Source organism: Sorghum bicolor, chromosome 3 (genome assembly GCF_000003195.3).
Source record: "Sorghum bicolor cultivar BTx623 chromosome 3, Sorghum_bicolor_NCBIv3, whole genome shotgun sequence".
Classification (NCBI taxonomy): Eukaryota; Viridiplantae; Streptophyta; class Magnoliopsida; order Poales; family Poaceae; genus Sorghum; species Sorghum bicolor.
Genome location: NC_012872.2, coordinates 16,357,785 through 16,380,401, shown reverse-complemented (window position 1 = coordinate 16,380,401; position 22,617 = coordinate 16,357,785). Strand labels below are relative to the sequence as shown.

The 22,617-nt window shown below is 44.4% G+C and overlaps 2 protein-coding genes across 5 annotated transcripts; one reads left to right on the top strand and one right to left on the bottom strand.

Moving 5' to 3' along the window:
- Positions 1,028-5,688, top strand: LOC8086310 (solute carrier family 25 member 44). The gene is made up of 6 exons (XM_002457727.2): positions 1,028-1,377; positions 2,568-2,949; positions 3,716-3,912; positions 4,004-4,145; positions 4,990-5,149; positions 5,241-5,688. Exons 1-6 carry the CDS (start codon positions 1,298-1,300, stop codon positions 5,264-5,266), a joined length of 987 nt encoding a protein of 328 aa, XP_002457772.1. The 5' UTR covers positions 1,028-1,297; the 3' UTR covers positions 5,267-5,688.
- Positions 5,826-8,765, bottom strand: LOC8075301 (polygalacturonase At1g48100). Of its 4 annotated transcripts, none has more exons than XM_021457392.1 (7): positions 8,505-8,765; positions 7,550-8,135; positions 7,238-7,442; positions 7,040-7,084; positions 6,732-6,939; positions 6,543-6,624; positions 5,826-6,458 (listed from the first exon to the last, which is right to left on the bottom strand). In XM_021457392.1, the coding sequence occupies exons 2-7, from the start codon at positions 8,096-8,098 to the stop codon at positions 5,943-5,945; spliced, it is 1,605 nt and encodes a 534-aa protein (XP_021313067.1). In that variant the 5' UTR covers positions 8,099-8,135; positions 8,505-8,765; the 3' UTR covers positions 5,826-5,942. The 4 variants fall into 4 exon arrangements, with proteins under 4 accessions (XP_021313067.1, XP_021313069.1, XP_021313070.1 ...); XM_021457394.1 differs by having other exon boundaries at positions 7,275-7,442; positions 8,505-8,763; XM_021457395.1 differs by lacking the exon at positions 7,040-7,084 and having other exon boundaries at positions 7,275-7,442.

Sequence of the window (22,617 nt, the reverse complement as noted above, 5' to 3'; positions counted from 1 at the left end):
GAGTCGCTGTGCAGGTTTTGGCTGGAGGCAACGGGGAGTGGATGTGAATGTTTTAGCTGCGGGCGAGGGGAGTGGATGAGGGCATTTTTGCGGGTGGCGAGGGGAGTGCATGTGGATGATTTCGTTTCACATGTTTTAGTTGTAGAGATGAAATTTCCTTGTATGTTTGCATATGAATTGGATATAACATGCATGATTAAAAAAACTTAGCAAGATGCTAAAATGCATTAGAAATATATCAAGCACCATTAGTATTATAATAATCACTTTACTTATAGGCCTCTAATATTTTGATGAGTCGCAATAGGAATGAAAGTGCGACAACATCCTTGAGGTGACATGAATGGAAAGAAAAACAAAGAGCCCGATTTAGGAAAAATCTGGCGCTGACCATATTAGTTTGGAGAATCAATTTGGAAATCTAAATTTCTATATGCTCTTGGAGTTGCTCTTCTGTTCCAAGGTTAATTTTCTGAATTCTGAAAGTGACAAATTAATCCAGAATTAAAGAGCTTTTCCCTTTTCAGAAGGACAGCTAGTACCAAAAAAAAAAACTGATCGCAAGACTTTGATCCGAACTCGAGAGAATTCGAGAAATCAAAATGGGAAGCGTTGAAGAACGATTCTTCATGCGGAGAGGCACGCGCCACTGATTCAGCGCGCCAACGCCACGCGGGGTTGCGAAAACAACAGAAACGAAAAGAAGGTCGCCCACTTGCCTTCTTTGACCTACGTGGCGTGGCTGACAGCAAGGCTCAATAGGCGCGTGACACGTGCCCCCCTTCCGCCTCGCTGGTGCAGCTTTCCTCGGCTCCCAGCAGCCGTTGGTCGTCCCCACGCCTCCCCGAGAGCAGGAAACACCCACCACACGCTTCGCTCGGCCCCACTCGAGGGACCGACACCCCGGTCCCACCACGGTGCGCGCCCGATCCGGGCCCCGCAGGTCAGTGAGGCAAGGCCGGACGAATGGCAAGTTGGGCAGCGCGCTCCCCGGGCCGCCGACCCGACTGTGCTGGAGACTTCCAACAACCAAAAACCCCTAACGCCTCGAGGTGGCGCACCCAGACAAAACTGGGCTCCGTCCGCCTCCTTCCTCCCCACCTCCGGCCTCCGCCGCTGCCTTCGGTCTTTTCCCCGTGCGCAAATTCGCTCGCAGCTGGCGCCGACACCACACCATCCGCACCGGAAACACGCACCGAAGTGGGGAGCAGCGCCTACCAAACGCGGCGCCGCTTCTCCTCTATTTGTTCCTCTCGCGGAGCCGCCCCCATCCTGTGTGTAGGCGTGTGGCGAGTCCATGGCGGCGGCGGCGGCGGATACCTCGGAGGCGTCCGCGGCCGGGATCGCGCTCGCGGAGGCCAACATCAACTGGGAGAGGTACGCGCCACGTTCCCCTTCTAAGATAGAGAGTTAACAAGAATCGAAAAGAGGAATCTTTTCGTCCTGGCAGGCGGTTTACGTTTGCGGCCTCGCATCTTTTGGCGGCCCGTCTCCGGATCGGCAGCGTGCTCTTAGTTTGGTTGGGCTCTCAGCCCGCCGCTTGTTCCCGTGCTCGGCACGGGGCAAAGGATGAGGAATGAGCAACCAGGGAGCGTGGGTTACATGAAGGTGATTCACGGCACAGGCGCATTGCGTCTTTTCCCCAACCTTTTGGTGGCCTGGGGCGCGGGGGAGGGCCACGAGATCAGTGCCGCAGATGTGGATGGGGGACGGAACTTGGGTCTTCTGGAAAGCTGTAAATTTAATTGGCAAAACTTGACGTGTTAAAGAGGAATCGGTTGTATTTCCCCAATTCCAGCAGTGGCTGCTAGGTTCACAGGCTGGTAGTTAATCTGCTTCAAATTCGTGTGATTAACATGTAGACATGTTTTTTTTTCTCTTGTTCGTCTTTGTATGGAAATTTGACACTAGTTGAGTTGAGCACGTCCTCAAATAGGAAGGAAATCCAAATTTTTAGCTTTTATATGTGTCGTATTATTTTGTTACACATCGCCGCAGTTTCAGATTCTAAATATACTTCTGAAGTCCTTAATTCAAGTGTCCTTAATTCAAGCCATAGCTTGGATTTTTTTCCCCTGATATCTTATGTACTTGTTCTCCATTGTGTCATATAAAATTCTCAACTTTCAAATCAATTTCTATGGAACAATCGCTGGCGCACAGTACTGAGTTTTGCCTTTAAAAGAATGGGAGATTCATTTGTGAACCTAGGTCTACGCCCATCAAGATTTCATGAACTCCTATGCATCAAAAAGTTCTTCAAAGTCTGTACATGTAGAAATATTTGGAGAATTATTTTAAGTGAAGAAATATCAGCACCCCTAATGGTAGTAGTTCACTCTAGGGTCCATGAAGTTCCTTTAAAAATCACATTTTGGAACTGTAATTGTTCCCTGCATTTTTTTCATCAGTGGTGTGATGGACTATAATTTTGGCATGCTATTTTGGAAATGTCATGCTGGCAACATGGTAATTTGCATAAATTATGGGCTTTGAATCTATAGAAAGGATATCAATTTTACATATTCCTGTAACTGATGTAGCTATCTTTTTGTATCACGCTGAAGGTTGGACAAGACGAGGTTTCATGTGATTGGAGCTATCCTGTTTACGGCCCAGCAAGGTGCTCTGCACCCAACAGCTGTTGTGAAGACTAGGATGCAGGTTGCTGAAGGGGGGCTTGCACATATGTCCGGGTTTGCTGTTTTTAGGAGGATATTGAGAAGCGATGGCATCCCTGGCATTTTCAGAGGATTTGGTACCTCTGCTGTTGGAGCTCTGCCTGGGCGAGTGCTAGCTCTAACATCACTGGAGATCTCTAAAGAAATGATGTTTAAGTATTGTGAACATTTTGATATGTCAGAGGCGTCACGAATTGCTGTAGCAAATGGGGTTGCAGGCCTGATGTCGAGTATCTGTTCATGCTCATATTTTGTTCCTCTAGATGTGGTGAGCATTCTTTCACACTAGCTCCATATTGTCGTATTTCCAACTTTTGTGTTTAGCAATTATTAGTCAAATCACCAACATCATGTTAACAAGTTTGTTGAATATAGAGCTAAATGCATGGGTGGCCCCTGAACTTGTTAAGGGGAGCCACTTAGGTCCACGAACTTTGAAAACATATTTCTGGGTTCCTAAACTTGCTAAGTGATGCACCCACATGGTCGGTATGGTCCAGAAATGGACCTGTAGTGCACCATTTGATATGTTTAGGATCTGCAGTGTTTCTATAAGTTTAGGTCCAATGGAGGACATAAGAGCACAAATCCGAATATCTGATACATGACATATGAAGCAATCAACACAGAAACGTTCATTTGATGGATAATTTTCCTTTTTCGGTGATACTTCCATAGTGAAGCTATCATGTTGCAATTGCTTGGAAGTTGAAACCCTATCAACTCTTTATACTCTCTTTAGATGTCTACATAAGTTTAAGCATTATGTCGCTTTATGATGTATAGCTAGGTACATGTCACATCGTGATCATCGTACTGTTCCATGAAGTTCCTATATAGATATATCTATCTTTCTGTACAGAGCAAGGCCTGGCCGTTTTAGGAATATTTTCTTCGTATAAATTAAATCGATTCCGTTACACAATATTATTATAGTTGTTCACAACAAACGTGATTAAAAACATTTTCCTGTATGACATCCTTATTTTGTTATCTAATTTACATGGTGCTCTTCCATATTTCTGAACTTACAGATTTGCCAAAGGCTCATGGTTCAAGGATTGCCGGGGATGGCAACATACAGGGGACCATTTGATGTGATAAATAAGGTTGTCAGAACAGAAGGGATCCGGGGGCTTTACCGAGGTTTTGGAATCACTATGTTAACTCAGTCGCCAGCTTCAGCCCTTTGGTGGAGTGCATATGGTGGTGCTCAACATGCTATTTGGAGGTGTGTGTAATTTTTGTTTATCATTTATTGTTCATTGTGTCTACAAAATATTAGTGCATGCTTGATTAATATTCTTGCAATCCTAAAATAGGAGTTTGGGTTATGGAAATGACTCACCAACAAAACCATCTCAATCAGAACTTGTTGCTGTCCAAGCTACAGCAGGAACAATTGCTGGTGCTTGCTCGTCGATTATCACCACTCCAATAGATACAATCAAGACTCGGCTTCAGGTATGTTTAGTTGTTTTTCTGAACGTGTGGTTATGTATCTTTGCAGACTCTAGTTTCCTATGGCATTTGTCATGTTTTCTTCGTGCTATCCCAGTTATTTGTTACTATCTTATTTATCAAGTTTTTGGACTAGGAAGTTGATCCATTTTCTGAGTGTCAGAAGATCACAGGGGTTTCCTTCGGTGGTTCTTTCTGTAATTTAGAAGTTGACATGCCATGAAAGTAGTAATATTGTTGCTTTTGACTCCTTTTTACTATAAATGACTGTGCAACAGAGGATCGGGCATGTTGGTCATAGCAAGAAGGTGCAGGATAGAATTTGAAAGGGCTTGTGGGCCTAGGCTATACTTTCTGCCTTGTGAAGTATGGGTAGCTTTAATATACAGGATTTCAACTGGACCTTAAGCTCCTCAATATACGATGGTGAAGGACAGAATGTCCATTATTCTAGGTAGCTTGTGAGATCATGTTTTAGCTCTTAACCTGGGTGACACAGGTCTGGTCAAGCTTATTGTTCCTCTGTGTCAGGTGCCTCGGTTTCAGAACCACACCTATTAATCAATTTCAATATGACATTTCAAGGCTGGCACTGCAACATTTTAGTGGTTGCCTGTGCCAGCGAATGATGTCTGCATATTGTGATGATCATGTTATACCTTAGGTATGCAGATTATCTTTGAGTTGGCTGTTTAACGTACCACCTTTACTACATAGGATATGTACCCGAACATAATGTTGGCACAGCCAAGTAGCTAACTACTGTCATAGAGGAAGGAACTATTACCATGCATGATACTTGTGAGAATTCCATCGTCAGGTGTTCATTATTTGCATGTGATTTCAGGTTATGGACAACTATGGTAAGGGTAGGCCTTCTGTCATGAAAACTACCAGGCTGCTGCTTGATGAAGATGGGTGGAGGGGGTTTTATAGAGGTTTTGGACCGAGGTTTCTTAACATGTCTCTCTGGGGCACATCAATGATCGTGACATATGAGCTCATAAGTAGGTCATTTTTCAGTATTATTATCTATTACCTATATATTTCAGTCGGGAAGGATCATTAACTTTTTTCTTTCATATTCTGAACCTGCAGAGAGGCTATCCGTGAAGTCTGAATGACACAGTTTGGTGGATTCTCAACTGAGGCGATTTACTGTTCAAGATCATCTATACCAATACAGGCAATCAAGTTAGTTTGCCTCGCGAAAAGTATACACGAGTATTATGATTGGGTAGGATGCAGAATTATGATTTAGTTGCATAACATAACATGCTTCTGTATGAGACTTGCGATGTATATATTTGTGCTAAAAGCCCTCCTTTAAGGATGTTGTAGCCAGCTTCTTTAGGATGTAACAGATGGAGGCCAAGATGCTTGTTCTGTCTAATGAGGCACATTATAGCTGTACCTGTTCGTGGTCCAGCAAAATTTTGGCAAAGAATTCTGCATCCTTTTCGTCCAGTGACCATCTCTCCGGTTGTTGGTGTTGTCCTGCTTGCATTTTTACTTGGAATCTACAGAGATTGTTTGTCATTGTATATCTTATATGCTGGCATCTTTTTACTTGGATAGACTAAGAATATCGAATCTAATATGCTTTTGAGGAATGAGGACTCGACTGCGTTTCACCCTCTTGAACTCATTGCAGCTCAAATTTCAGTAGCTGCGAGCATGCCATTCGAGAAATTCGCCTTGTTTCCGTATTTGTAATTTGTCATATATGTAGAATGTCGAGTGTATTAGCATTTACTGTCAGATGACAGAAATCTTGTTAGTGAAGAGAACAATGTCATCTCATCTCAGCAACTCGTGAGCGGGTCTTGGAGAGACTCCGGGCTGCCTTCCAGCAAGCAGTAGACTGGTGGCAGCGTGAGCGTCTCCATGACTCCGTAGGCGTTCCAGCAGTAAGGGTCCGCGAGCAGCGCTCCCTCGTCTCCGCCGGCCGGCAGCAGCTCGACGCCGGACATGGTGATGTCCGTGCAGGCGACGGCGTCGCTGCACGCGAGGCGGATGGGCGCGCCGGCCTGCGGGTTGTAGGTGCCGTGGATGTCCCTGTACGTGACCCCGGCCACGCGCACCGCGGAGGTCTGGTTGGCGCACCCGTGGCCGAGGCAGTAGTACTGGTCGATGACGATGCAGCTCTTCACGTTCTGCATCTGCACGCCGGCGAACTCCACCGCCGTCACCGCGCCGGTGCCGCCCTGCCACGTCTTGATCCGGAGGCCGTTGTCGGAGTCGAGGATCCTCGCGTTCCGGACCGTGATGTTGGACACGCAGGCGTGCGTGTTGTGGACGCCCAGGCTGCCGATGCTGCGACGATGAGAACACAGTTTTGCCGCGTCAGGGCTCGTTCCGCCATGGAAGCACGTTGCTGAGTGACTGACTGACAGGTACCTGATGCCGTGGCCATGGCCGCATGTGATGTTCTCGACGTGGACGTCGGAGCATCCGGCGCCGATGGAGACGCAGTCGTCGCCTGCGGTTACAGGTGGAGCTCAGAGTTCGATGGGAAAGTTGATACAAACAAAAAGTTGATGCATCTTTTTTGAGTATGTGCGTCCAGTCACTGTTTGAGCTTTATACCGTTGTAGATCCTGGAGTTGAGGATCTGGACGGACGTGGTGTTCTCGACGTGGACGCCGTCCGTGTTGGGGCTGGACGCCGGCGAGCTGACGAAGAGGCCGTCGACGCGCACGCGCTCGCAGTCGTCGAACCTGAGGTGGAACTGCGGGCTGTTCTCGATCCGCAGGCCGCACACCGTCACGTCGTTGCTCAAGAAGAATCGTATGAGCTGCAGATGATTGATTTCCACGAACAGTGTCAAGGATTGATTTCGACGAAAACAACAACAGGATTTCCATGTGGGTGGCCGGCCGGCGAGGTTTAATTACCGCAGGGCTGTCGCAAGGTCCGGGCAGCGTCGATCCGTTTGGACCCTGGACATGCACGGACACAGACCCAAACGTCACGCATGGCATGTTTATTTCTTCACTTGGGGGGGGGGGGGGGGGGGTAATAAACTCCGTGACACACATTGATTTCGGGTAATTGGCATCATGGCACGAGGAGAGGAGAGGACTGAGACTGACTAATGCAGCGCGGAGCGGAAGAGAGGAGTAGGAGTACCCTGTGAGGTTTGCACGGGAGATCCCACCACTCCTCACCGTTGCCTTCGATGGTGCCTTCCCCCGCCAGCGTCAAGCGGTCGGCCTTGTAGAAGACGATCCACTGTTTCCGGCTGTCGGTCGCCGGCCAGCTCGCCGGCCCGTCGGGCGGCATCAGGACGCCGTCGATCTGGTGCACAGTCACGGCAGCGTGAAAATTGGGCGTTGCTGGCTTGCATTGGGTCAATGATTGATTTTGCGAGGAGGCAGGGCAATGCAGCTCGAAAGCTTGCTTACTTGGAAGGTGAGGTCGGGCTTGCACGGCCCGGAGAAGATGGTGGAGGTGATGGTGAACACGCCGTCGGACGGCACGAGCAGCGTGGCCGTGGCGGAGTCGGAGGAGCACGCCGCCTTCCACGCCGCGCGGAACGCGGGCGTGTCGTCGTCGCCGCACGAGCCACCGTCGCCGCCCGACGCGCCGAACGCCCTGACGTCGAACACGTCGCCGCAGTCGTCGTCGCCCTCGGGAGGCGGTGGCGGGAGCGGCGGCGGCGGCGCACCGCCGTCAGCTTCCGGAGGCTCGGGCGGAGAATCGCCGCCGTCGGCGTCGGGAGGGAGCGAGACGTGGCTGTTCTTCTTGTTCTCCGTCGTACGGTGGTTCTGGTGCCCCCGGTGCTGCTCCCGGTTGTTGTGGTGCAGCGCTCTGCTTGCGTCCGCGGCGACAGGGAGGCACAGTAGCGAGACGAGCGCCACGGACACGACCACCGTCACCAATGGCACTGGACGAGGACGACGACGACGACGCAGCTGCGGCCGCGTGCTTGTCTCCGGCGCCGGCCTCATCATCGAGGACCAGTGGAAATGGCAATGGGAAGCGCGATGTCTGTGTATTATGTAGTAGAATTAGAATGTAGAAGAAGTATGTTAGTGTGGATTGGCCCCCGTCCCGTCTACAGGAATTGCTCGCTGTTGCTAATAAGTACCGATTTCGAAGTTTGGTTTTGAATACGACAACGAGACCAAGTACTGGTACTGCAGTGGAACAACCAAAGAAAAGAAGGCTACGTACTAGTACATTGCTACTACTATCTTTTACCGTCAGCTAGCTGATACGCAAATACTGAAATCTAGTTTGTTCACTAAATTGTCAGCGACATGCCGACGACGACGACATCCTACACCACGACCGATCGACCGACTAGGGACCAGCTGAACAAGACACAAACACACAAGAGGTGTACGTTGTAAGTACCTGCCGTGCCGTTGGCCGTTGCCCACAGCTGCTGCCACCACCGGTCTCCAGCTCGCACGGGGGCCTCTCGGGCTTAGGGGTTGCTCTACTCCGGGCAGCAGGCAGCACCAGCACTACGGCCGCGCCGCTCCCGGGCAGGAAAGGCACGCAGCTAGCTGGGCTCGCCGCGGATTCGCGGAGGGCGGAGCACGGCAGCAGCAGCGCCTTGCCCGTGGTCACTGTCTCGCTGATTTTGTCCCACAGTCCTAGGTAGCGCGCGGCGGCCGGTGGTCAGTTTTCGGTCGTGGCAGCGACACGTGGACGTGGGCGATCACGGGACTGCTACGGGAAGTCACGGGTCGGAACATCGGGGGGGCGACGTGTTCGGCTGAGGCGCGACTGCGAAAGGTTGGCGGTACGCACGCACAGCAGACGGCCCGTGACTAGGCGGGCGTCAGGGACTCCCTCCTGTACTGTACTTGGAAGGTCTCTTGTGCCGTTGTGTGCGTGAGACGAGACGGTGAGAGTGAGAGGCTGAGGAGCTTCGCCCGCCCTGGCTAGCTTCCAATGATGCGGGCCATCATGTGACGACTGTTGCTTTACAGCCAGCGACTTCTCCACCACACATTCATCCCGTGTCTGTCACTCTGTGCTGCTTGCTGATTTGGTTAGGCCCTGTTTAGGCCTTGTTTAGTTCTAAAAAATTTCAGATTTCGACACTGTAGCACTTTCGTTTGTTTGTGACAAATATTATTCAATTATAGACTAACTAGGATCAAAAGATTCGTCTCGTAATTTACACCTAAACTGTGTAATTAGTTTTTGTTTTTGTCTATATTTAATACTTCATGCAATTGCTACAAGATTCGATGTGATGGGAAATCTTAAAAACTTTTTGGTTTTCTGGGTGAACTAAACAAGGCCTTAGTTCCGAAAAATTTTGAGAAATAGACATTGTAGCATTTTCGTTTGTATTTGACAAATATTGTCCAATCATGGACTAACTAGGCTCAAAAGACTCGTCTCGTCGATTTCGACCAAACTATGCAATTAGTTTTTATTTTCGTCTATATTTAATACTCCATGCATGCGTCTAAAGATTCGATGTGACGGAGAATGTGAAAATTTTGCAAAATTTTCTGGGAAGTAAACAAGGCCTTAATGTGCCTTTGTTGCACGCCCTAAAGTTGATTTTGTCGACTTACGCGCGCATACGGCCCGTGAGAGGCTTCTCCAAACCATTCGAGGATTCAAACCAATTGCATCAACGAGATGGCACGAGAAGGAGTGAATCAACCACTACAGGAGACGATGCATCAAGGAGAGAGAGAGAGGACAAAAAAAGGGGGAAACAACTCGTCTTGTTTGTTTTTTATTTGTTTTTTTGTTCATAGATTCCATGAATCTGTTGACTATTTGACTTTTGCTCATCTTGTTCTCTGATTTTGTTGATTTGGGCAGTGGGTTTTGTGTTCACCTGGCGTGATTTGGCATGATGAATACCGTGCAATGCACGGTTTGTTTAGAAAAGAGCCTCTTCATGTACCAGGTTGGTGGGTCCAGCGACGTGCGTGCAGTCTCCATCATCAATGTTCCATCCAAATCGCACCGAGTCTCCGTGACCGTGAGCAGGGTCGCTACGCTACGAGAGAAGAGGAATGGCAGTTAACGATGGTTCAAGGCTTCGAGCCGGTGTCGTCCCACACGAGCGAAGGGAAGACTCGCGAACTCTCAGGAGAAGCCAATGCAATCGCGCAGAGGTTTGGTTTGACGGCCCGATGAAATTGCTACTCCGGATTCAACGGTATCGAGCTTTAGACACGTGGACAAATAATATATGAGATGCTATCGTGCGGATTTCGTATAGTAGAAGATACTTCTTTTTGTCCTAAAATAAGTATTTTTTAGCATGACTTCTTCTTAAGTGCGACTCCAGAGAATTCTAAACACTTGAGAGGAGTCATTTTTTTCTATAGCTTTTTTACGCAAAAATGGCTCCAGCTCCTCTATTATTTACCTAGAAACGTCTTCTCCTTCTAAATTGTTTGTTGCGCAGAAGCTATTGCCGAAGCCGAAGCCATGCCAAAGAGCCCCTAAGTCTCCATCTAGCATTTCAATGAGTCAAACATTCTTAACTTCGACCAAATATATATACAAAAATATTAATATTTGTGACATCAGACAAATATTATTAGATTGATTATATCATATATTTTTATAGTATATCCATAAAAATACAAATACAAATACTATTTTTTATAAACATAGTCAGAGTTAAAATACTTGATTTCTTGAAATGCATATAACTTTTTAGGCCCAATTATGGCCCTCTTTAGAGCACCTTTTGATCTCGATTCTTGTAAAAAACATGATTCTATCCCCAACATGCTCCCTCTGTCCCATTTTACTTGTCGTCCTAGCATTGCAAAGTGTCTAGATTATGTCCAAGTCCAAAGCATCTTTGTTGCATCAGGTTCAAGGCTACAACGACCATTAAAACGAGACAGAGGGAGTACTATTTTGGAGCGAATACAACAAAAATTGTTTAGAGTGAATACACCATATTAGGGGCCTTTTCAAATTATAGTTTGTTTTCTTCCTTTTTCGATCACGCCCCAGATTTTTTTTTTCCTTTTGGTGCTCCTCTACACCATCGTCAAGGTTGATCCTCCACGCGAGGCTCCTCCTCGTGCACCTCTACATCGACTGCTGCCAGTTTCTTCCTTCATGCCATCATCGATCTCTGACATGTGCTTTATCTCCACGATGTCATTGGTTGTCCTTCTCCTCGTGCCAGTGGCATTAGAGGGCGTAATCGTTTGGTAGGAACCTTGTACTCACTTTTTATCCTCTCACTAGCTACCTCGTTTATCTTAAATAGTCATATGTTCTTTTATGTCACACTATCCTTTTTATTATATGTTGTTACCCCCGTCTAGAGTTAGGTAATCCTAATGATATAATGATACCTTGAACAGTCTTGGGTCAAATGTTGAATGGATATTTTGTGCAGCTACAAAATTATATCCATTTGAGCATAAAAATATCAACACACGTGCACAACTTGACCTGACTTGCACAGGCTCAGGCGGGGCTACGCTGCACCACAACATGCTATGATGCAGGGTGGGCTAGTTTTGCTACTTGGGCCGTTTGATGTGGCCATCAAATGAGTGATTATTAGGAGATAATTTTTATCTGTTACTCCATGATTACTTTGTCCAAGTAACTTCACTGGCATCCAAGTGCATTTTTCCTGTCTGTGTATTCCTTCGCTGATATGTAAGACTTGAGAATGTTCCTCAGCCTCAAGTGTACGACAAAACTACCACCCCCTTCTTTGTCACTATTGTTTATGAGTATTCATGTCCTATGCCTGCGCGAGAGTTGGAAGAGCAGGCCTCTAAACTTGTGCTCGTTATGTGACACCTACTCGGGTGTGTATGCAATCAAGCTTTTTTGGGGGAACGTGCCTTCATCGTGTGACTACTCATATTCCCGACTACTAGGCAAATATGTGCATGATTACTTCACATTTCCCAACAATTAGGCGGCCACACACTCTTCTACTTCTTAGAGGTGATGAAACGAACAATGAACAACTACATCACAACTACCAATGTGAATGACTACTTTCTAGTGGACATTTGTGGAATTGCATCATAAACAACATCCTCTTTGAAAAGCATCTAGGCCCCTAATGAGTTTCGATGATTAATGACAATGTTGATTACTATGACTAACGTGTGTTTTGTAGAGGCAAAGTCATTAGTGTTAGGTCATGGTAATAGGTACTCGATGGACAAGGACGTTTATGCCTACTTAATGGTGGAAATCGTTTCGGTTTTCGAAGGATGGTTGGACATCGTCAAGACTAGACTAGGTCTAAGTGCCTTATGGTGAAGAAGGGCACTTAGAGTAGTTTAGGACTTTGTTTTTTCCTTTGACCGTACTATTAAGAGGGGCATTGAACGGGTAGCTTGACCTAGGCAAGGCTTTAGGTTTAGGTATGGTGCACACTTGGTAAACCTAGCACTAGGCAGCTCTGAAAAAGTCATTAAATCGAGAGGAACAAACTTCATTTTGGAAAGATCATTTTTAACGAAGTTTGGGTGCCTAAGTAGGCACCGGACGCAGCACCAGACGCTATGTGAGTGCGTCCGGTGAGGTTGACTCGAGTCAAAGTGATTGGGTGCCTAGGGTTAGGCACCGGACGCTCGCACCAGACTCACCGAGGAGCGTCCGGTCCCATACCTAGGGAGGTCTGCAGGAGACCAGGGCACCGGACTCGCCGGGGAGCGTCCAGTCCTAAACCCAGGGAGGGTGTAAATTCACCCTGTTGGGCATTCTTAACGTCACTACCAAAAGTAGACTTAGTTTTCTAATTCTGATAGCGACGCCAAAAATGCCAAACCTATCCCTCATGCCACTTAAGCCAAGTTGTCATCCCCAGCATGACATGAGAGACGCAGTATTGAAATATGCAATTGCTCTTCTAAATAAATAATAAATGAAATATGCAAGCGCACAGATTAATACCGATGTAGCATTTTAACCGGGAAGTATTCCAGGTATCGTTATTTATATTTTTACCACTGGGAAGGGATTAGTAATCATCAATGTTGATTATGGAATGGAATATAAGATTGAGTATCTATCATTGCATGTATAATTGAGAGCATTTATCTATCTCTTTCATACAGGGATAAGTGTCACATAAAAGATATAGATAAAGTATAGACGGTGACAAAGATAATTAATCTGATCAGCATAACTTAGCCACATATAAATATGATAAGCACCGCAATAGATATTCTAGCAAGTCATTAGCATGGAATTAGGACGAACTACAAGAATATTTTCTAAGTTATTCTTAACTATACAGTCTAGCATATCATAGTTAGTGCAATTACACTTGGCAATCATTGCGAGACAGGACTACGCCCATGCATAGTGATATTATCAAGGAATATGAGAAACATCGCAATCACTCCCCTGTAATAATGTTGCTCTGCCAGCCCTATACACGAGAGGGGGACTATATAAGAATCAATGGAGCTGTCACTACCACGAACTACCCCGCGATCTGGCATATAGGGTACAATCGTAGATAAATACGGTATAGGCACCATGCCTACACAATACTTATCATTTACCCACTGTACACATGGATAAATGTTATACGATCCTAAACATGTATATAATTACAATCTAACTAAACCAAGCATATAACTATGATAAACTAAGATCAATATAATTGCAAATATAAACAAGTAGAGGAAAGTCATAATCAATATATTGAAGTAGAACAAAGTCATATTCATAATATTGAAGAACAAAGATGAACAATTGAAGAACAGTAGAGGAATTACCAAGAATCCTCTTGACAGATCCGGAAACCAATCGAAGATTGACTCCTTCTAGTTCTAATCCTATGTAGCTATGCTAAACTAGAGATCTAATTGATGTGGTGGCTCTAGGGCTTGATCAGAGGCTTCTTCTCCCAAGATGAATAATGAATTTGGGGTTAGAGGTTCTCTCCTCCAGGGGCCAGGGGGTCTGGTTATATAGTCTTTCCAAGTGAATGTGGGCCGTCAGATCAAACCGAATCAAACCGACATTAATCGCACGGTTTTCCTTGATCCTTTAGGTCGGTGGAGCATGATCCGCGAAGTTGAAGCTTATTGGCCCCGAGGCCAGGGCGGGCACCCAAGGGGGGAGGGCGGGCGCCCTGCCCCCGAGTCTGTCCGGTCTCCCGTTCGTTCCCGTGGCTTCTGGACTCTTTTAGATGTAGGATAATTGCGCGGCACGTTAATATCTCTTTGTAAACCCGACATGTGGGCCTTTCCTCCGTATTTCCTGATAACCCCCTGCAGAAATAGACAAACACCAAAACTCGTGGAATTCTGTCAGATAAAACCCTAAGTCTGGATGTCGGTTGCATTTGGATCCTTTTCTTTGTTTATTTGATAATTAAATTTGATACTTAAGGACCGTCAACAAACTCCCCCAAGCTTACCTCTTGCTCGTCCCTAAGCAAGGATATCTCAGTGATGGATCAGAAGTTGCTGTAATGCCTTTAAAAATTGACGGTACACATGCTTTCAAATAAGGTCTCATCTCTGAGTTAGAGTAAACTGTCAAGACTTAAAACTTACTTATTATACCTTTCACCATGGGACTTGTAACCGTCACTTCTGTCTTGAGCAGTTAAAAGATAGAATGGTCTAGTCAAGTGCCATGTCTCTTATTCTTGATTAGCTATAGCTCTGGAGTTTTTGCCTATTTTCAAATAAAACTCAGAGATTCCTTGTATGACTCTCAGATCTCTCTTTTGTGGTATTTCTGGATCCTTACCAAGGCTGTAATGATATATGCCTTCTCTCAAAATATGTGGTATTTGTGGTATAAGGCATAGTGACATTGCCTTCTCTCTCATCCTACTCTAATAAGGCTTTGATATCTGGAGCTCGTAGGTGGGAGATAAAGTATACATACTTACAAGACATTTATTGCCTAGTCAAACCATGGATCCAGAGAAACAAGTCAATAAGTCAAATCAAGAAGTGCATGTGTGGCGAATGAATGGTGTATGGTGATGATGGCGATAACAATGGTGAAAGTCTAATTCTACTTTTGCTCTTTTGAGGGGATGCATACCTTTCTTGCTCTTTTGACACTTTTTGAGGAGAATGAGATGCTCTTCTTTTCGTTTTCTTTCCTCTTAGGTGGGTATCTTGTACCCCTAATTCTACTGTCGGACACTTGTCCATTTTTACCTCTCGTCTCACTTTTTCTTTTCTTTCGAGGTTCCGAGCACGTGCCCCTTTTTATTTCCTCGTATCTCTTTTTCTCTTTTTTTAGAGCACTCATCTCCTGAAATAATATAGCAAGTGGTAGTAACCAAGATAACTTGAGCATTTATTTCACAGGGGAAAAACAGAAATGTTTTTGGCTATTCTCTCCCGGATTAGGAGAAGAATACTTTTAGGTGGTTCTGGAGATGGAAGTGGGTGGATGTTGGGTATTTTAAACGCAAATAGAAAAATCCGCAAGCGCACGGATACCGATGTAGATTTCACCCGGGAGTATTCTAGAGTATCGATTTTCCACAGGGAACGTGAGTGTACTAGTTAAAATCCAAGATCGCCCAAGAATAACTATATAATTATTTTTGGTGGGAAGAGAGGAAGCTTCCTGAGAGTTCTCTAATTGATCTAAGAATCAAGAATTACTTCAAAGATTATTTATTTCGGGACATCAGAACACTAACCATAGAAAGAGATGAGAAGGGGGCTAGGAAGCTCTGACTACGGTCCTACAAACACCGATCCGAACGAGGTGGAATACGTCGACCGTTAGGGCTGTCACTACCCTAGAGCTACCACAAAAATCCGCAGGATTGGGTGCAATTCCAGGTAATTGCAAGACTAAACACCACGTCTAATCTATTAATTACTATTCTAAAGTTGCAAAGATTAGAGCACTTGATGCAAGCGGGAATCCAGTAAATAACTTGCATGTAAATAAAAGTAATTAAAGAACTCAGGAATTATGAATTGAAGAACCTGGAGAACGATGAAGAACGTACCAGTTGCTGCAAAAGTACAATGTTGAGGAAGATCCAACAGATCCGGCTCCTCCTCCTCCGCTCTCCTCTTCTCTCTCCCTATTTTCTAGATTACAACTAGAACTAACTAGAACTAGAACTAGAAGAACTAGAACTAGAACTAGATGAACTAGAGGGATCCTCTCTACTTGGATGAATAATTGAAACCCTAACTTTGATTCTGTAAAAGAGGTATGCCTCCAGGGGCTGGTGGGGGTCTGCTTATATAGTCCCCTCAGGTGAATCTAGGCTGTCGGATCAAACCGACATTGATTGAACGATTATCCTTGATCCTTTAGGTCGGTGGAGCACGATCAATCCGCGAGGTTGAAGCTGATTGGCCACTACAGGAGGGCGGGCGCCTAGGGGGGTAGGGCGGGCGCCCTGCTCCCGAGCCCGCTTGGCCTCCCGTTCGTTCCCGTGGCTTCTAGAGTCTTCTAGATGATAGAAAATTGCGCGGCACATTAATATCTCTATGTAAACCCGATGTGTGGACCTTTCCTCCATATTTTCTGATAACCCCCTACAGAAATAGACAAACACCAAAACTCGTGGATTTTGTTAGATGAAACCCTAATTTTGGATGTTGGTTGCATAGAGGTCCTATTCCATGATTAGTTGACGGTTAAATGTGAGCATTAAGGACCGTCAACAAGCTCCCCCAATCTTAACCTTTGCTCGTCCCTGAGCAAAGCTAAAATCAGCAAGAAAACAGGGGTTACTTTTATGCCTCTTACTACAGGGTTTTTAAGTTATTACTAAGGTCTTAAGTGATTGAAAAACAGAACGATCAAGTCAAGCACTATGTCTCAAGTTCTTCTGTCTTACCTTTGTTCTGGAGTTTTTTTTTGTAAGTTTCCAAAATAAAACTGAGGCATTTGCCTTCTTCTCAAAAGATATATAAGTAGGGCTTTAAAAGTTTCAGCATACTTACTTTGTATTTTGCTATGTCAATGCTCGGAGCAAGGGAGAGGAATGTCATACTCCTAGATCAAGACCTTTGACCTTTTTGAAAAGTTTGTCATCTCTTACTGGCATATTGCTTATTAGAGAGACCATGGGCTATCATCATTTTTTTCTTTCTTTCTTTTTTTTCAGCCTCTTTTTTTTTCAAGTGGGCACCAAGTACCCCTAATTCTACTATCGGACACGTGTCCATTTTTTCCACTCAAGTGGGTATCTTTGTACCCCTAATTCTACTTCGAACACTTGTCCATTTTTACCTCTCGTCTCACTCTTTTTTTTTCGAATCAAATTTTTGCATAGTCCTATGCCTCTAACGCAATAATACTTCGGAAGAGTGAATCTTTTATATTTTTAAAACAAAAAGACCTTGATCTTTGGAGCATGATAATTCTCTCAACCAAAACTACAAGAATTAACAATGCTTGAACAAAGCAAGTGCCCACAGTTTTAATATTCATATCTTATAAGACTCTAGATATTTTGTCAAACAGGATCTCATCATTTTTTTCTTTGAATTTTTAGATTTTCAAAAGATAAAATCTCCAGAACTCTAGCGAAACTTGGAACAAGTTAAATAGTAGCTCAGACCTTCTCATATCATGTTTGTCAATTACCTAGACTTGGATCAAACTTTCTTTTTATTTTATTTAAAACTTAAGATACACAAAACTATTGTATATTACTCAAAAGAAAAACTTTGTTTGGTTTCATGATTATGCATTATTTATTTATTTATTTCTGAATACTTGTAAATAAAACCAAGAAAGAAAAGTAATACTTATCTAGATACACGTGGGGGTGCCTCCCCCAAGCTGGATGTTGACATAGTCGTTCACTCTTGTGGACTGCAAGTTTGGTCTCACTCTTCTTAAGCCTCAAAATCCTGCACAACCCAAATAGACAACAAAACTCATGGAGCATGTTTAGAGTTAGATAATTGTCTAGAGCTTATGAGAGCTTATAATGTGAGAATTCTATGAACTCAATCACATCAAGTTCCTCTACCAGGTTGTTTTGTGGCTCGAGATAGATTTTCTAGCGTTGACCATTTACCTTAAAAGTGTTACCTATGTCGTCTTGGATGGTAATGGCTCCATGAGTTGAAGTGTCAATAACCTTGTATGGTCCATCCCACTTACTTCGTAGCTTACCATGCCCAAAGAGCTTAACTCTTGAATTAAATAGTAGAACCTTATCTCCAGGCTTAAACTCCTTGTGCTTGATTCTCTTATCATGCCATCGTTTTGTTCTCTCTTTATAGATCCTAGAATTGTGGTAGGCTTTTTCTCTCCATTCTTCTAGCTCCGATAGTTGCATCAGGCGATTCTCGCTAGCGAGGTGGAGATCCATGTTCCATTTCTTGAGTGCCCAATGAGCCTTAAACTCTACTTCCACAGGCAAATGACAAGTTTTTCCATGTACAAGTTGATAAGGTGACATGCCTATGGGTGTTTTGAATGCAGTTCTATATGCCCAAAGTGCATCAGGAAGTTTGTCCTTCCACCCCTTACCCATCTCATCTACAGTCTTTTGTAAAATATTTTTGATTTGTTTGTTAGATGTTTCGGCTTGACCGCTAGTCTGAGGATGGTATGGTGTTGCGACGTTGTGTCAAACTCCATGATCGGCTTGGTACTTCCGGAAGATTTTGTCGATGAAGTGGGAACCTCCATCGCTTATAACTATCTGGGGTATACCAAAGCGAGGAAAGATTACTTCATGGAACATTCTCTTGGCATGTTTTGAATCAGCGGATTGACAAGGTAGGGCTTCTACCCATTTGGACACGTAGTCCACAACTACTAAGATATACTCGCAATTCCTGGACATAGGGAATGGCCCCATGAAATCAATGCCCCATACATCGAAAAGTTCTACTTGAAGATTATTTGTGAGAGGCATTTCATTTCGTGAGTTGATATTCCCATGTTTTTGACATCGGTGGCATCTCCTGACAAAGTCCTTTGTATCTTTATACATCGTTGGCTAGAAAAAACCACTTTGCCAAATTTTAGCATGTGTCCGGAATGCTCCATAGTGTCCACCATATGGCGAGGCATGGCATCTTTCCATAATTTGAGTAGCCTCAACCATAGGAACACACCTTCTCAAGAGTCCATCAGCGTAGACTCGGAAAAGATATGGCTCATCCCAAAGGTGGAAACGACTATCGTGAAGCAACTTCCTTTTGTTTGTACCCGGTGGGACATAGCCTTTTACTATAAATTTTACGATGTCTGCGTACCATGGATCTGCATGTGTTATCTTAAGCAGGGTGTCATCCCTTAGGTAGTCATTTATAGGAAGCTCATCATGTGTTTCCTTATATTGAAGCCTAGACAAGTGGTCGGCTACGGAATTCTCTACTCCCTTCCTATCTCGAATTTCTATGTCAAAGTCTTGGAGTAGAAGAATCCATCGAATTAGACGAGGCTTAGCATCTTTCTTAGTGAGGAGGTACTTGAGAGCAGCATGGTCTGAATAGATGATTATCTTTGCCCCCACTAAGTAAGATCTAAACTTGTCTATAGCAAAGACAACAGCCAAAAGCTCTTTTTTAGTTGTAGTGTAATTGAGTTGTGGTCCAGACAAGGTTTTGCTAGCATAGGATATGGCATAATGCTTTTTATCCTTGGTTTGTCCTAAAATGGCACTGACCGCAAAATCGCTAGCATCACACATGATCTCAAAAGGAAGATTCCAATCAGGTGGTTGGATAATCGGGGCTGAGATGAGTGCTTTCTTAAGAGTTTGAAAAGATTCATGACACTCATCACTAAAGATGAAAGGTGCATCCTCTGCTAGGAGACTAGTTAGGGGTCTAGCAATTTGAGAGAAGTTCTTGATAAAGCGTCTATAGAACCCTGCATGTCCCAAAAAGCTACGGATTCCTTTCACATTCGTGGGAGGTGGAAGTTTTTCAATAACTTCAATCTTTGCTTTGTCCACCTCTATACCATGTTCGGACACTTTATGTCCTAGCACTATTCCTTCCTGAACCATAAAATGGCATTTCTCCCAGTTCAGGATTAAGTGTTTTTCTACACATCGCTGCAAGACTCTATCTAAATTCTCCAAACAATGATCAAAGGTTTTGCCATAGACGGTAAAATCATCCATGAAAACCTCCATGATTTTCTCAATCATGTCCGAGAAAATAGACATCATGCACTGTTGGAAAGAAGCTGGAGCATTGCACAGTCCGAACGACATTCGTCGGTATGCATAAGTTCCACATGGGCACGTAAAGGTAGTCTTTTCTTGGTCATCTGGGTGGATTGGGATTTGGTGATATCCAGAATACCCATCAAGGAAACAAAAGAAAGAGTGGTTTGCAAGCCGTTCCAACATTTCATCAATGAAGGGTAACGGAAAGTGATCTTTCTTTGTAGCCTTGTTGAGTTTTCGATAGTCAATACACATACGCCACCCAGTGACAATTCGTTGAGGGATGAGTTCATTCTTCTCATTCCTAACGACCGTCATTCCTCCTTTCTTTGGCACTACTTGGACAGGGCTAACCCACTCACTATGTGGCACAGGATAAATAATCCCAGCATGATAGAGTTTGAGGACCTCTTTCTTAACAACCTCTCGCATAGCATTGTTAAGTCTCCGTTGTGGTTCCCTTGAAGGTGTAAAATTGGGATCAATAGGGATACGATGAGTGCAGAGAATGGGACTAATGCCCGTGAGATCTTCGAGAGAGTAGCCAAATGCTGATCTATGCCTTTCAAGAACAGTGACAAGTTGTTGTGTTTCATAATCGGAAAGCTTGTCACTGATAATTACTGGAGTTTTTGGGTTGTTGTGCAAAAAGTCATATCTAAGGCCAGAGGAAGAGGTTTTAACTCTATCGAAGGAGGTGAAGGTTGTTCATTTTTGTCTAGCTCAACGGGTTCTACCAACTCTTCTTCTTCTTGAACAAAGTGTTCATGATTAAAAAATGGTTGGGCCATCTGCTCTTGAGTCAGCATTAAGATCTCCTCAATAGGATCTGGTTCAAGTTTGGGTTCCACTATCTTGTTAATTGATCTAGCAAGAGGAACAACAATAGTGGAATTCCCAACCTTGAAGTCTAAATGACCTCGTTGTGGTTGTTCTTGTAGAAGTTTCATGATTGGTCTGCCAATCAAGAGGGGAATCTATGTCAAAAATGTGAAAATCTAGACATATTCCAGAGTCCTTGATTCTAACAGGAACTGGCCTTAATACCCCATGGCTTTCTAGAATTAATCTAGATGGACTTTGTAAAAGTTTTTGAGATGGGGTTATGGACTCGTTGGGATAAAGAGTGTCAGCTAACTCCTTGGAAATAACATTTATCCCAACATATGGATTGTAGTGGACCTTTCTAGCGGACCCTCTAATTTTGCATAAAATGGTTGAAGGAGTGATGATTCGAGCTACCTCAGGAGACAGCTCTGCTTCTGTTAGCCATTCATAACTCAGAATAGCCGAAAGGCTTTTGATGTGTTCTATGTCAACAGATTCTACTCTTAGAATGGATTGAGTGGTCCCTGCTAGAGGTCGTGTTTGGATAGGAAAATTTGAGGTGTTTCCATAATCTTCAAAAAGATCTTCCTCGAATTCAAAGGGATGCTCTAAAGGTGGTGGTTTATCATCCCTTAGTTGGTTTTGCATTCCTTTATCAAGAGGTTTCTCTACAACCAAATTAATAGATGGGTCAGGTGGAATTTCTAACTCGGTTGCAAGTTCCTCATCTTTTGGTTTAGGATCAGGCTCGACTTCTTTTTCTTCTTCAGGAAACTCATCATAAATGCTTGTGTAAGGGGTATTTTCAAGGATTCTCTCTAGGATAGCTCTACCCTCATCTGTAAGTTTGTGTGTGAATGAGCCTCCTGAAGCAATGTCGAGGTGAAGAGCAGCTTCCTTGTTTAGACCACGATAAAAGTGGTAGTACAGTACATGGTCAGGCAGGGAAAGGTTTGGACCGGAATTGGTAAGGCTTGTGAACCTAGCCCAAGCTGCTCCTAAAGTTTCATTCTCTCTTTGTTTGAATGTAAGAATTTCGATTCTAAGGTCAGCGATTCGAAAAAGTGGGAAGAAAGCGAGACAAAAGTTGTCCCGAAGTTCATCCCAATTTCCATTAACGCCTCCTACAGAATGAGCATACCACTTTTTTGCTCTTCCCAAAAGGGAGAACGGAAACAATTTCCATTTAAGGGTTTCTTGTGTCATGCCGGAAATAGATCGGCAAGAGCACAACTGCTCGAATTCTCTAAGGTGGGTGTATGGATCTTCATCTACTTGCCCACAGAAGGTTTGGTCCTGAATCATGGCTATTAGATCAGGGTCGAGGTCATAGCCATCTGTAAGAATTGGATGTGATGATGGTGGTGGCTCTAATAACTCGCCCTTTGGAGCAAAGAATTTATAGATAGGAGTGAAATCCATGTGGTATGGTGAAAATGGTAAGGTGAGTGTGGTAAAAAAGGAAAAGAAAAAGGATACATGGACGACTTGGTTCGAAACGAGCACACCTACCGTTCCCCGGCAACGGCGCCAGAAAGCTTGTTGGGTATTTTAAACGCAAAC

Coding starts and splice junctions, on each gene's coding strand:
- LOC8086310 (XM_002457727.2), top strand. CDS start 1,298: ATGGCGGCGGCGGCGGCGGATACCTCGGAGGCGTCCGCGGCCGGGATC. Junction 1,378..2,567: donor GCCAACATCAACTGGGAGAG/GTACGCGCCACG, acceptor ATCACGCTGAAG/GTTGGACAAGACGAGGTTTC. Junction 4,146..4,989: donor CAATCAAGACTCGGCTTCAG/GTATGTTTAGTT, acceptor ATGTGATTTCAG/GTTATGGACAACTATGGTAA.
- LOC8075301 (XM_021457392.1), bottom strand. CDS start 8,098: ATGATGAGGCCGGCGCCGGAGACAAGCACGCGGCCGCAGCTGCGTCGT. Junction 6,625..6,731: donor CAACTCCAGGATCTACAACG/GTATAAAGCTCA, acceptor CTGTAACCGCAG/GCGACGACTGCGTCTCCATC. Junction 6,459..6,542: donor GGCCATGGCCACGGCATCAG/GTACCTGTCAGT, acceptor TCATCGTCGCAG/CATCGGCAGCCTGGGCGTCC.